General features: G+C 41.0%; 1 protein-coding gene across 1 annotated transcript in view; it reads left to right on the plus strand.

Moving 5' to 3' along the window:
- The window catches only part of TNS2 (tensin 2), a 272,141-nt gene that overhangs the window by 207,101 nt on the left and 51,366 nt on the right, over nucleotides 1-13,674 (plus strand). The window contains 4 exon segments of the mRNA XM_040340630.1: nucleotides 4,060-4,120; nucleotides 4,304-4,382; nucleotides 8,642-8,771; nucleotides 10,771-10,836. Coding sequence (XP_040196564.1) covers nucleotides 4,060-4,120; nucleotides 4,304-4,382; nucleotides 8,642-8,771; nucleotides 10,771-10,836 — 336 coding nt within the window.

Raw genomic sequence — 13,674 nt, forward strand, 5'->3', positions numbered from 1 at the left:
CAATAGATAATAATACAGATCAGTCAGACCCGGGACTTAGTGAGTGACACATCTCCAGAGATGCCTGTTCTACATATCTATTACAGTAAATATTTCAGCAATGACGTTCCATCATCTTGCGGTCCGGACTTTCTGTGTCATTGTTGTACAATTCATTTCTTCTATATGGCGCTCATTATACAGTTGTCTCAAGCACATGTGCTTCTTATAACTCCCGTCTCCCCCTGACATCTGTTTCCCAGGCACAGCCATAGACTGTGTGTGTTAATCCCACTGATGTTTATGAAAAACTGCATTGACTTTTTATTGCTCACTGTTATTTGGAAACCTAAAAGCCTCCAACTTTCAATAAGAAACCATAATCTTTGGGTTCTGGAATATTACACGTAACCAGAGCATGCATATAAAGAGGAGATCTGCTAACCGCATAGTGTATTCTAAATGCAGATTTGTAAAAACATGGTTTATGTAATCTCAAGCATCTTTCTGTCATATGGTGGAATAATAAAAAATAAATAAATCAAGACCTATATGTTTGGGCACTTTTACTTTTCAGCAAATGATAACTGTCAGTGGGGAAGAGCGGGGGAGAGGGGGGGTGGGGATGTTGACCAATACCCATACTTACAGAAATAAGTAGGCTGGCATCTCTCCTTCTGTAATTGCTAGTTGCTTGTCTGTAATTCTGATCTATTGACTTCAGAAATTTTTGAGTTTGGCAAGCCATAAACTATTGGATTTTCTTCCCTGCAACCATTTCTTGCTTGATTCTCCCCCATCAGCACAGTAAAGCCACCCATAGACTGTTTGAAGCTTGACCGATTCAGCAGGAACGGTCCGAGATTCAAACCATGTATGAGCAGGCTGAATGTAATCAGGTTGATCGATCAATCAACTTGGGTACAACCAGCCTGCCAGATTTTCCAATGCGATTATCACTAGCGGCTCACTGTGTCCTGGTAGAACACAATGGCTTTGTGGGAGGGATTCTCCCAACAACACTGCCTCTTTTCTTACCTGCACCGCACAGTTGAAGAAAATCGCTTTGTCTATGGCCAGCTTAAGTGTTGATAGGAGAATGCCTCCTGCAGCACTATTGTGTTCTGCTGGTGGGGGGCACGGGAGCCTTTCCAGCTGTCAGAACACGATGATTACTGCTAATGGCTAAAGCTGCAGACAGTAATCGCATGCCAAAAGTCCAACTGGCTGGTTGTACTGAGATTGATTAATGGATCAGCTCCAGTACAACCAACTTGACCATATATGGATCGAGTCTTGATCCACAATTAGCCGGCTTTACTTTACAGATCCCTCTAATTTTGAAAGCCGTGCCTCCCCTTCTTTTCTCATGCACTCTAATAACTCTATTTACTATACATATGTAGCTCTTGTGGGATAACCTACTCTCACAAAGCCAGGCCACTCCCAGCCGCTAAAAACCTATCTCTTTGTGTATATCTGGGGATCTCTTGCCCATAAGCTACATGTAACTCTACATCTGTGGTTTACTATACAGAAATAATTTTAGAAATAAAATAGACTGTACCAGAAACTACCCCAAACTATTTCCATATGGTGAACTATCAAGTTTTTCTGAGGTGAGCCTATTGTATATTTTAAAACACCAGTACCCAAAGGTGCTCTGTCATTTGTACATGACCTCTCAGTGAATAGCAAGCTTGGAATTGATATACAATAGTTATAAAACGTCTAGACACCCCTGTTAAAATGTCAGGTTCCTGTAAAAAAATTTACAAAAAATTATTTTAGAACTTTTTTCCTGTTATGTGACCTATAAACTGAAATCGTTTAGGGGGGGGAGTAAAAATAAACAAATAGAATAATGTGGTTGCATAAGTATGCACACCCTCTTATAACTGGGATGTAGCCATGTTCAGAATTAAGCAATCACATTCAAACTCATGTTAAATAGGAGTCAGTACACACCTGCCATCATTTAATGTGTGTCTGATTAACCCCAAATAAAGCTCAGCTGTTCTAGTAGGTCTTTCCTGACATTTTCTTAGTCGCATCCTGCAATAAAAGCCATGGTCCGCAAGGAGGGCTTTCAAAGTATCAGAGGGATCTCGTTGTTAAAAAGTATCAGTCAGGAGAAGGGTACAAAAGAATTTCCAAGGCATAAGCTATACCATGGAACACAGTAAAGACAGTCATCATCAAGTGGAGTAAAGATGGCACAACAGTGACATTACCAAGAACTGGACATTCCCTCCAAAATTGATAAAAAGACGAGAAGAAAACTGGTCAGGGAGGCTGCCAAGAGTCCTACAGCAACAATAAAGGAGCTGCAGGAATATCTGGCAAGTTCTGGCTGTGTGGTACATGTAAAAACAATCTCCTGTAATCTTCCTATGTCTGGGATATGGGGTAGAGTGGCAGGACGGAAGAATTTTCTTATGAAGAAAAACATCCAAGCCAGCTAGATTTTGCAAAAAACACGTCTGAGATCTCCCAAAAGCATGTGTAAAAATGTGTTATTGTATCATGAACCTAAGGTTTAACTTTTTGGCCATAAATCTAAAAGATATGTTTGGTGCAAAGACAACACTGCACATCACCAAAAGAACACCATACCCACTGTGAAGCATGGTGGTGGCAGCATCATGCTTTGGGGCTGTTTTTCTTCAGCTGGAACAGGGGCCTTAGTCAAGGTAGAGGGAATTATGAACAGTTCCAAAAATCACTGAACTGTTGGTATAAAGATAGGAAACCGTCCCTAATATCCTGTACCACCACTGCCCAAAACAAAAAAAATTGAAATAAAAGCTGCCACTTAAAAAATAATAATAATGATAAACTGAATTTCACCCTATAAACCAAACTGTGAAAATAGGACAAAAATGTAGCCCTCATGTGTATATGATGGCTCTGCAGTGCTGAGATATGCGCTCAATCAAGGTCTCTCACCCCCTCCTGGATCCCAGACCGTGCTGATCGTATCCCGTACTTAGCTGCGGTGTCTCACATCAGTATAGATTCCTGTCATGCAGCCACGCCCCTTATGTTTCTTCACTTGGACTTATTCATGGGATTCTAGGGGTTCCAAAAAACAGTCAATATTGGTACAAAACCTTTGGGCTTCTGCTAGAAAGCTGAGCATGAAGAGGAACTTCATTTTTGAGCATGACAACGACCCAAAGCATACATCCAAATCAACAAATGAATGGCTTCACCAGAAGAAGATTAAAGTTTTGGAATGGCCCAGCCCGAGCCAAGACCTGAATCCGATTGAAAATCTGTGGGGTGATCTGAGGAGGGCTGTGCACAGGAAATGCCCTCGCAATCTGACAGATTTGGAGTGTTTTTGCAAATAATGGGCAAATATTGCCAAGTCAAGTGCTGTAATAATATCAAAAGGTGCTTCAACAAAGTACAGTATTAGTTTAAGGGTGTGCACACTTATGCAACCATATTATTTTATGTTTTTATTTTTACTTCCCTCTACCTAAAAGACTTCAGTTAGTTGGTCAGTTTATAGGTCACATTAAAGGTGGAAAAAGTTCTGAAATTATTTTTGCCTCTTTTTTTTTTTTTTACACCACAGAAACCTGAAATTTTAACGGGTGTGTAGACTTTTTCTATCCACTGTAGGATACCTGAATCATATTCTGTTGACTGGTCATGGAACAGTCAGGCAGACAGACTGAATCCATTGATAGCCTATTTCCAGTCTGAGACTTTTTACTTTGGATGTATAAGCATAGGAAGCAATCATTTCTGGATGTCTGAACTTGAATCCTTCAGGGCTTTTGGGAGGTCAAAACTAAATATATTTTAGCTACTTGTTCCAAAGACCTAGCCTTATTTGAACCTCCACTCATCCCTAGTGGAATTATGATGCAAATGTATGTAGCATAATGTGCCCAATGCCCATATGTTTACCATCTGCAGCAATAAACCAGTGATATATTTTTCACATTCCAGTTCATGCCACATAAAATGCCAGGAATGCCTAGTTGTGATTTTTCCCACATGTATACCTCGATCTAACCCCTCTATTACTTTAGCATTATTTAATGAATTAACTTTATTTCACAGTATTCTGCCCCTTTCTGAAGATCTACCAGTCCATGCAGCTGGTCTACACCTCTGGAATCTAGTAAGTTCAGCCTATCAGTTTCAGTGTAATTTCTCATTTTGTTTTTCATAAATTCTGTTTATTGACCACATAATAATTGTACAAAATTATAAGAAGTCAATGATAAAGCAGTCATATGGTAGAAGCTGTATTTCTCTACTTTAATGTTATTCTTGGAGCTCATCTTCTCTTCTTTTTCTTAAGCCTTGCAGATGGAGCAAGTCAGAGACGACAGCTGTGCATAAGTCTGGAGCCAGCCTTGCTGCTTAAAGGTGATATCATGGTATGTACCAGAGAAGAACAGTAATCTGCTGCACAAGGGAAGAATAGGGGCGCTGCTCATAGCAACCAATCAGGTTTTGGCTTTACTCACAGACATGCTTTCAGAAGCTATAACCTGTGATATGGTTACTACTTTAATTTCTTCCTGTATTTTGAAGTCTGTCCATCTGTGTTTGTCTGGGGAACGAGCCAATTGCACCTGTAATTTTAGTTATTTTCTCATCGCGCTGGGACAGAGAAATATTAACGTTGCAGCAACCACAGACCTGGTTGTGAAGTTCCTGGGAAAATCAAATGATCTTTGGACTTTAGCCTAATATTTGCACACTGTGTACAGCTGTAACATCTGCGAGTAAAACTGAAAAAAGAACACTTTTCTCAGGCAGAGATATACTGTAATATCCTGTCTGCTCTTCAGAGATGTGATGTTAATGTCCACTGGGGTTTAGGGAAAGGTATGGGGCACCAAGGACTTAAAGGGGTTTCACACTGATTTGCTGCGGTTTGTCACGTACTGCATCTGTGTCTATCCTGCAGATTAGCTGAACTGTGCCGTAGACTTCACCTGTGGCAAAAGCCAGCGCGGTACAGGAAGCATCTGCTTGTGGGGCTCTTCTCCGCAGCCGATTTCTTCCTCTACCACCAACTTCATTCACAACACTAATGCTGTGGCGGGTTGGCAACCTGCAATCTGAGCTTGCTAACTGCCCATTCCTGAGCAGGAGGCCACGGACCACATCAGAGGGCTCCGCGGACCACATGTGGACCCCGGGCCACTGGTTGGACACCCCTGGTTCAAATCGAATCAGCAGGAACCAGCTGAGATTCGAACCATGAATGGGCAGGCTGAATGTACCCAGCTATGAGTAAGCACCAGCAGTGCGAAACATGTCAGATGTTGATTGCATCTTTTGCTGTATGGTTTTAAAACCAGTAAAGAAATCGTTGATGGAGTGCGGTCATCCGGATTGAATTATTTTCTATATGCTATTGTGCATACTGAGCCAGCACCATCATTTGAGGAGGTGAAGATTTTTTTGTGACCCAGACACCTGGAGCAGGTTGTTTTCCCTGCCTGAATGTACCCAAGTTGATCGATCAAGTACAACCAGCCTGCTGGATTTTACATGCGATTAATGATCGCGGCTGTTTCAGCATTTGGTAATAATCACTGTGTTCTCCCGGGGGGGGGGGGACGGCTTCCACCACTACTCAGACAGTCTGCAGGAGCCTGAGATTGCACCCATGATCTGCTGATGGCAGGTGCAATGTTATACAGGCGCCTACGAAAAATAAATATATAAATGCAATTTTTTTACCTGTAAAAAGATGTGCATTTATTATTATTTATTAGAAAAGTGAACTTATCCTTTAATTGATAAGGATTCGTCACAGGAAAAATCAAGGGAAGTTATAAACTGACAGCATTTCTGACAGAATCAGCGGGTATTTTGTACACTTACCCAACAGATATAGCAAACACTTTCAATGTTATATTTAACGGATGAATTGGGAGTAAATAAGAGAAGTTTATTGTTAGAATTTACATACTCTTTAAGTAATAAACATGTTTTTGAAAAATAGAAATTGGGGTTTGATTTACACAAGTTGAATTTGCAGCCTGTCCCATGGCTGATATCAATCTATGTAATAAATATGCACTCTAAGTAAACTTGACTTGCTGCACTTAACCTGTTATGTCGCAAATTCTTTCTTCGAGTTTACTTTAGAATTGTGCAACCAGTTGTAGCTCACGGGGTACCTTTCTGCTATGTAGGAAGTCATATTCACTGCTGGTTTTTATAAAACTGTCAGATAGGGAAGAGTAAGGAAGATTCCCATGGGTAATAATAATACCACTTACTTAAAAGTAGATCGAAACTGAAGCTGGAAGACATTTGGTCTGTTTAAGCATACTGTTTCATGAACAACTGCTATATTTTTTCCATCATACTCTTTTCACCTTTTTTCATACTTTTGTATCTCAGTGCTGTTAATGTCTTCAGTCATTTCCTGTCTGCATGCACTCACCCCAGTGTTAGCGGCACATCACAAAACACCTAAGCACTTGGGTTTTTAAGGCATCGGATATCAAACAAATCATAACTATATAGCAACATACATCATTTTTTTTTTTGCATAATATAAAAACGATAATTATACATAAAGCACCTACTACGCTTTAATAATGATTGTGATAATCATTGCACCAACTGCTCTGTCCCACAATTGGGCCATATATAATGCTCTGGACAAATAGTTTTTTTTTTTTTGTTTGTTAAAGCTTTATTGAACAAGCTGAAGTTAGAAGATGATTGGCTACAATGCTGCACCAGATTTTGCACCCTCCAGTGAAGCAAAGAAGAGGGAGGAGAAAAGTAGGGTCACTGATGAGTTTTACATGTTTCACAGCCAAAGCCACTTTGTCAGGGGCAATACATATCAGAATCTACAATTCAATATATAGAACAGCAAAACTATATTTGTATAATCTGTTACTATATAAATGTACTGTTCTATATTCTATAATTACAGACTTTGTATGCCTCCTGGCTGTAAAACATGTAGAACTCATCAGTGACCCTTCTTTTTCTCCTCTATTGTGAAGACACTATGGGGTTGCTTTACTAAATTTGGAGAGTGCAACATTTGGTGCAGCTGTGCATGGTAGCCAATCAGCTTCTAACTTTAGCTTGTTCATTTAAGCTTTGCAGAAATTCACCAGGTTGTGCACTCTCCAGTTTTAGTAAATCAACCTCTATCAGTCCACAGCATTATATATGACCAATTTTTGGGACAGAACAGTTAGGTACTTTGACTTATAATGCAATCATTTTTTTTTTATATATATGTTGATGGGTGTGACGAATTTGAATCTGATGCCTTAAAAACCCAAGTGCTTAGGCATTTTGTAAATGTAACTAGTATTAGGATGTTGCACCTTTTATACTACCCACAATTTGGATTAATGTTAATGGCACATCATTACTGTGGACCAGCTATACGGCAGACCAATGTGTGTCAGCACAGTCCCTTTTTGTGTGTCAGGGTGACAAAGCAGGAGCACTACTGGGGGACCCAAAACCAGTAGTGGCTGAATAAGGAACGTTATGGCAGGATCACCAGATATTGATTTAGTAAAGGGTACATATTAAAAAAGATTGAAAACAAAGCAACTTTTGAAATTACATTAACATGTTAATGTGTATATGAGATATTTGTGATTGGGTTTAGTTCTACTGTAAAAGCTCATAAAAGTGCAATCATTTTGCAGTCAGGGTGGGAAAATCTCATGTCTGTAGTTAAAGCGGAAGTAAACCCATTGATTTGATGGTTTAAAAAACAGTTAACATTCCTGTCATGCCGGAAATGTTAGCTGTCACATTGGCTGTGCTCTCAACCAAACTTTCACACCATCCAATGATTGGTGTCATAACTGATCACATGTACAACATCATGGCAGTTGAAGGTTAAACAAAGGCCAAGATGGCAGCTTCTTTGGCTGAAAACGATAGGAGGGTTTACTTCCACTTTAAAGTGTTTGTTATGTCAAAATTGTAAATCACTGCCAGCCCCTCGATTATAGGCAGGCATAGCACACTGTATACGTGCTATATTAAAAGGAGGCATGTAAATACCTTTTTAGAGCGATCTTCAGGCTGGTCACGTGACTCAGCCTCTTTACAGGTTTGATACATGGCTTCTGCAGGAGGGGCCGAGATCTCCCTCTGACGGCAGCCGGGGAGGTCACATGGCCGCTCAGCCCTTCCTGCAGAAGCCATGCATTGGAGCTGTAAAGCAGCCGCGAGTCACGTGACCGGCGTGAAGATAGCATCAAAAACGTAATTTACGTAATTTACTAATAGCGGCGGGGGGAGGAGTGGGGTGGAGACCGACACAGAACACAGAGCTGACAGGCAGGGAGGAGGGGGAGAGAGGAGAGCAGAGCAAGGCTGCGGATGCCAGAGGGATGTACGCTGACCACGGTGGTCCGGGCTCAGCAGCCCTGATTATCGTGGTCAGCACAGAGAGACTCAGGGGACGTGGCAGGATCAGCCAGGTTTTTTACAGTTTAGAGAGGGGCAGATTACACAGCACAAGCACCTTGCTGTTTAATCTGCTTTAGGGGAACAGGATCTCATTTTTTTTTTGGCGGGGTAACAAACACTTTTACATTACTCTTGATTGCTTTCTGATGTCTTTACAGCTTATTCTGTAGTTAGAATTGATAAGCAGCATTAATCTTTGTATGTTCCACAGGTGAAATGTTACCACAAGCTTTGCAAGCCCCATGAGAGAGAAGTGCTCTTCAGACTTCAGTTCCATACATGCACCATTCACAACACACATCTGTGCTTCAGTAAGGACCAGCTGGACTGCGCTTGCACAGGTAAGGAGTGGAGCATCATATGGAGTGCAGCTACAAATTGTCTACAGACCTCTGCAAGAATGACCATACAAGAGCTAATCTTTGCAGCGAACAGTGGGTAGCGTGAGATCTCCTATTTTGGATCATTGCCATGATCCTCTTTGTCTTCCTTCCTTGACTTAATTTCTTGGCCAGCGTTGGCTGCATAGGGTGGAGGGCAGTTCTCTGTTCTGTGCAGAAAAGGGAACTATCACTAATCAATCACAAGAATTTTCCATTGTTATGACAATGAGCACTTGTATGCAGGAGCACCAAATTTATTCTCAAAACAGATGTATGTTGCTTGTACAGCCATCTCAGGGCATAGGTCAAAAGATAAATGAGAATATGTAAATGATAGCATAAATCCACTGTTGGGTCTCCACCACAAGATCTAAAACTTCTAAACCACCACCAACTTCTTGGGTCTCCACCAACAAGACCAAGTAGTTGGCAATGCCTGTCAGCACCAGGGCCGGCCCCACCATGGGACCCAGTGGTACCATGGGTCCCAAGCGGCACTTTCAGGGGAGCGGCAAACTGCCGCCCATGAGCAGTGGCAGAACTGCCGCCCGCAAGCCAGCCCGTCCGCTTCGGGCGAGTGCTGTGGGCGGGTAACAGAGCGCTCCACGGGCGGGGAGAGCGAGCGGGCTGCGCTGCGGGCAGCTGGTCCTCAGAAGCGGACGGCTCGGTGGGCAGGTGACAGAGCACGCGGCTCCGCCGTCGGGCAGCTAAAAGAGCCACCACCACCACTGTTGCATGTAAATCTAACTCCCTAACATATTACATTTTCTCTTTAATTGTCATGATATAAAATAATGTATGTGGGGGCCTTTTAGTGGGCGTCATTTTTTTTGGGGGGGGGGGCAGCATTTAATTCTTGGGCCCAGGAAGCACAATGTTTGTTGCTCCTGGACTGCCTTAAGCAACCGCCCAACACTTCCTAGTGGCTAGAACCCCCAACACTCACTGCTTCCTATCCCATAGTGCAGAGCTTTGGGTCTGGATGATCTTTCAGGTGCACAATGACAAGTTTGAATCACTCAACTGTGGCCCATTCAGAGACTAGAGAAACCAGTGACTTGGCTTCAGTGACAGCACTCTTATACAGCATCCAACATCCAGGAATAGAATCAAACCAGTACCTCAGTGTCATCAAAATGTGGTAGACTTTATTAGCTACATAGTCAATACAGTGCAATCACGCTAATAAGTTTCAGCTGTCAGACCTTAATCATAGCAATGATTAAGGCCTGATGGCCGAAACATATTAGCATATTTACACTTTATTGACTATATAGCTAATAAGATCTACCAAATTTGGATTACACCAAGTTGCCAACTTGATTCTATTCCTAATCTTTCAGATGATCTGTGCGTTAGTGTATATGCACAGATAGTGACCATGAAAGCGTCTGTATTTGCATATCTACTTTGTGAGAAATCAGTGCCAGTATATGCCCCCATGGGGATACTTGAGGGCTGAAAACTATAGTAAAAACGTACTTGAAGATAGGAAAGAACATGGAATTCATTGCTTTCAGCCAAAGGCTAAATGCACAAGGGGTAAGAAACACATGGGGGGGGGGTTGGTGTACATGATTGGGGGTTTATGTACATGTTCAGATTACTAATTAGGGACTTCTGGCAACGATGTATTTAAGTGCTGCATTTATACATTTCATCGTCTCACCACATACTGTGCAAAACATATTAAGGCTCCATCTGTCTACTGTATTAGGATAAAGTCACTTATCTCAGTCCTAGGTAAAGAAAAGGACAGCTCTGTATTATGTTTTATGTTCTTTTTTGTTCTGCTGTTATAAAACAAGGAATGTAAAATTCTGTTCACAGCGACATTTTTTTTAAGGTCATATTTTAAGTGCTCATTGATTGAAACCAGTTGCATGTGTCTTGGAACTAACCCAAGTCTAATAATGCAGTTCTTTAGCATAGTAACTATATTCTTTTTCATTCTTAGATGGAAGATTCCCAGAAGATGCAGCTGTTGAGTTAATCTTTTCTTCTGCACAGGATAAGGCAAAAGGTGAGAATAGAATGCTCTAGCCCCATTGCCGTATGTACACCTTTATAAAAGCCAATGTGAACCCAATACTCCAAGATCTATGGCCTCCAAAAAATCTACTGTACTGTATGTGCTGCAGCTGATCTATGCCCTGATTTTTAAGTTTGCCACTTTGTTTAAACCACTCCACTAAATTGGGGCAGGTTATGACCCTTTACCATAAGAGCATACAACCCGGTTCATTGATGGTAGTGAAGTGAGTGAGCAGTCTGCAGACCTTCTAGTAGTAGGGTAGCAGAGATCCATTTTAATATTGCTTCACATTTGAACATTTGCTAATATTGAATATATTTTCCAAATTTGATACAAACTAAATACACATCCAATGCTGTTTTATAAGTTAGTTATTGTTTGCTAAGAACTATTTTTAGGAAAAAATACTTTTATACTCGGTCGGGTCAACCACATCCACCCCCATCGTCCTCTGTCCTTTCAGCCAATCGGGTGATAGCTCTCAGGACCCACTTCCTGATTGACTGGGAGCAGGATTAATGTGAGAAATGTCAAATTGTGACAAAAGTGACAAATTTTCTTTCGCTATTCTCACACAACTCTAATGACATGCCTACCCCCCCCCCCCCATTGAAATCCATGCATCCGGCCCCCTGCATATAGATTAGGGGGCTGGGAACATGGATAGGGGGGTTGGCGCCCGTGCGCCCCTATTGGACAGGCCGCCACTAAAGCTGCTTCTGTTTGAACTGCAACTGCCATGATGCTGCACATGTGATCAGTTATGACACCAGCCATTTGATGATTTGACAGTTTGGTTGACGACACAAGCAAATCAAACTGTTTTTTGAAACTGGTAAATCAATGGGTTTAGTTCCACTTTATGATTTACAGCAGGGGCTCTGGGCTTCAGCAAAATGGCAGCCTCCAGCAAGAAGAAACAAGAGCAATGCTGGAGGCAGTTTACAGAACACACTATTTTGGTAGCATAATTATTAATGTAGAATGTATGTTCCTTGCTAAAGAACATTATTTTTTATCAAGTTGCTATGGGTAAAGTTCCCCTTTAAAATTAATGCCATGTACACACGATTGTTTTTTCCGCTGAAAAAAGTCAGATGGACTTTTTCATCAAAAAAAACGATCGTGTGTGGGCCCCATCTGACTTTTTTCCATTGGTGTAAAAAAATAGAACATGTTTTACATTTTTCCGATGGAAAGAAAAAACAATAGGAAATTCCGATCGTCTGTGTGGAATTCCATCGGAGAAAAATCCACTCATGCTCAGAATCAAGTTGACACATACTCGGAAGCATTGAACTTAATTTTTCTCAGCTCGTCGTAGTGTTTTACATCACCGCATTTTGGACGGTCGGAATTTAGTCTGATAGTGTGTAGGCAAGACTGATGAAAGTCAGCTTCATCGGATTTCCGACGGAAAATTACATCGGATTTTTTTCATCAGAAATCCGATCGTGTGTACATGGCATAAGAGTTTCCTAAGAGAGACATGGGGACTTCCATTGCTGAACAACTTCTGAAAATTCTAGCTTTCTGGCTGTTAAGCTGACTCACTGGCTAAAAATTCCTGCTGTCCTTACACATATGTTTCCCTTGTCAAGCTGCTATATTTAGCCAGGAAATGAATAGCAAGATTTTGGTTATCGCCTCAAACCCCTGCATGCAACCAGTGGATTTAACAGGTTAATAAGATATTAATTTGGGAAAAAAAACACCTATTAGCATAGGTATACACCTAAAAAATTCCAAAAAATCTGTCAGGAATGGTTGGATACTTCTGGGGTAGCTCCTTCGCAATTGGTTCTTACCAGATTGCTTCATATATGAAGAGGTTTTTAAGTGTACTTGCAGTGAGCACGAGTAGTAGGTTGGATGTTAATGTCGGTGAAGTGTCCATTTATGAAGGGCAAAAAGTTCTCAACATTTCATATATATGCTTATAAGTGGAATGCATACATAATACGAGTTTGTTTTTCTTTTAAGTTTGTTTAGTTTGCTTTGTTCTCTTTACTAGACAAAAAGTATATGTTGTTGAATGGTATGGACTTTACGTAAAAGGGAAAGGGAAATATGTGTAGAGTAAAAACGAATCCCTGATTGTCTTTTTGATACAGAGTCTGTACTTTGAATGTTTGTACCTTATTCATTTTATACAACAAAAAAATGATAAAAATAAATAAAAATACTAGCTGTCTGGCTGCTAAGTTGACCTTCCTAGTGAAATGCTAGTTGCCTGGCTGTTATGCTGACCCTCTAGCATTAATTACGGTTTGAGTAAAGCCTCGTACACACGATCGGATATCTGATGAAATCTAATCCGATGGATTTTTTTGTCGGATATCCGATGAAGCTGACTTTCATCAGTCTTGCCTACACACCATCGTCACGTCAAAAATCCGACCGTGCCAAAACGCGGTGACGTAAAACACTACGACGTGCTGAAAAAATGAAGTTCAATACTTCTGAGCATGCGTCGACTTGATTCTGAACATGCATGGATTTTTGTCCAATGGACTTCCACACAGACGATTGTTTTTTTCTATCGTTTTTTTATCCATAGGAAAAATGTAAAACATGTTCTATTTTTTTTCACCGATGGAAAACAAGCCAATGGGGCCTACACACGATCGGTTTGTCAGATGAAAACAGTCCATCGGTCCGTTTTCATTGGACAAATCGATCGTGTGTACAGGGCTTTTCTAACCCAGAATAATTACAAATATCAGACTCGGTGTATACTTGCTCTGAGTTACTGACTCAAAATATCGCCGCCATTAGTAGTAAAAAAAAAATAATTAATAAGAATGCAATAAAACTATCCCCTAT

Source organism: Rana temporaria, chromosome 2 (assembly GCF_905171775.1).
Source record: "Rana temporaria chromosome 2, aRanTem1.1, whole genome shotgun sequence".
Taxonomy (NCBI): domain Eukaryota; kingdom Metazoa; phylum Chordata; class Amphibia; order Anura; family Ranidae; genus Rana; species Rana temporaria.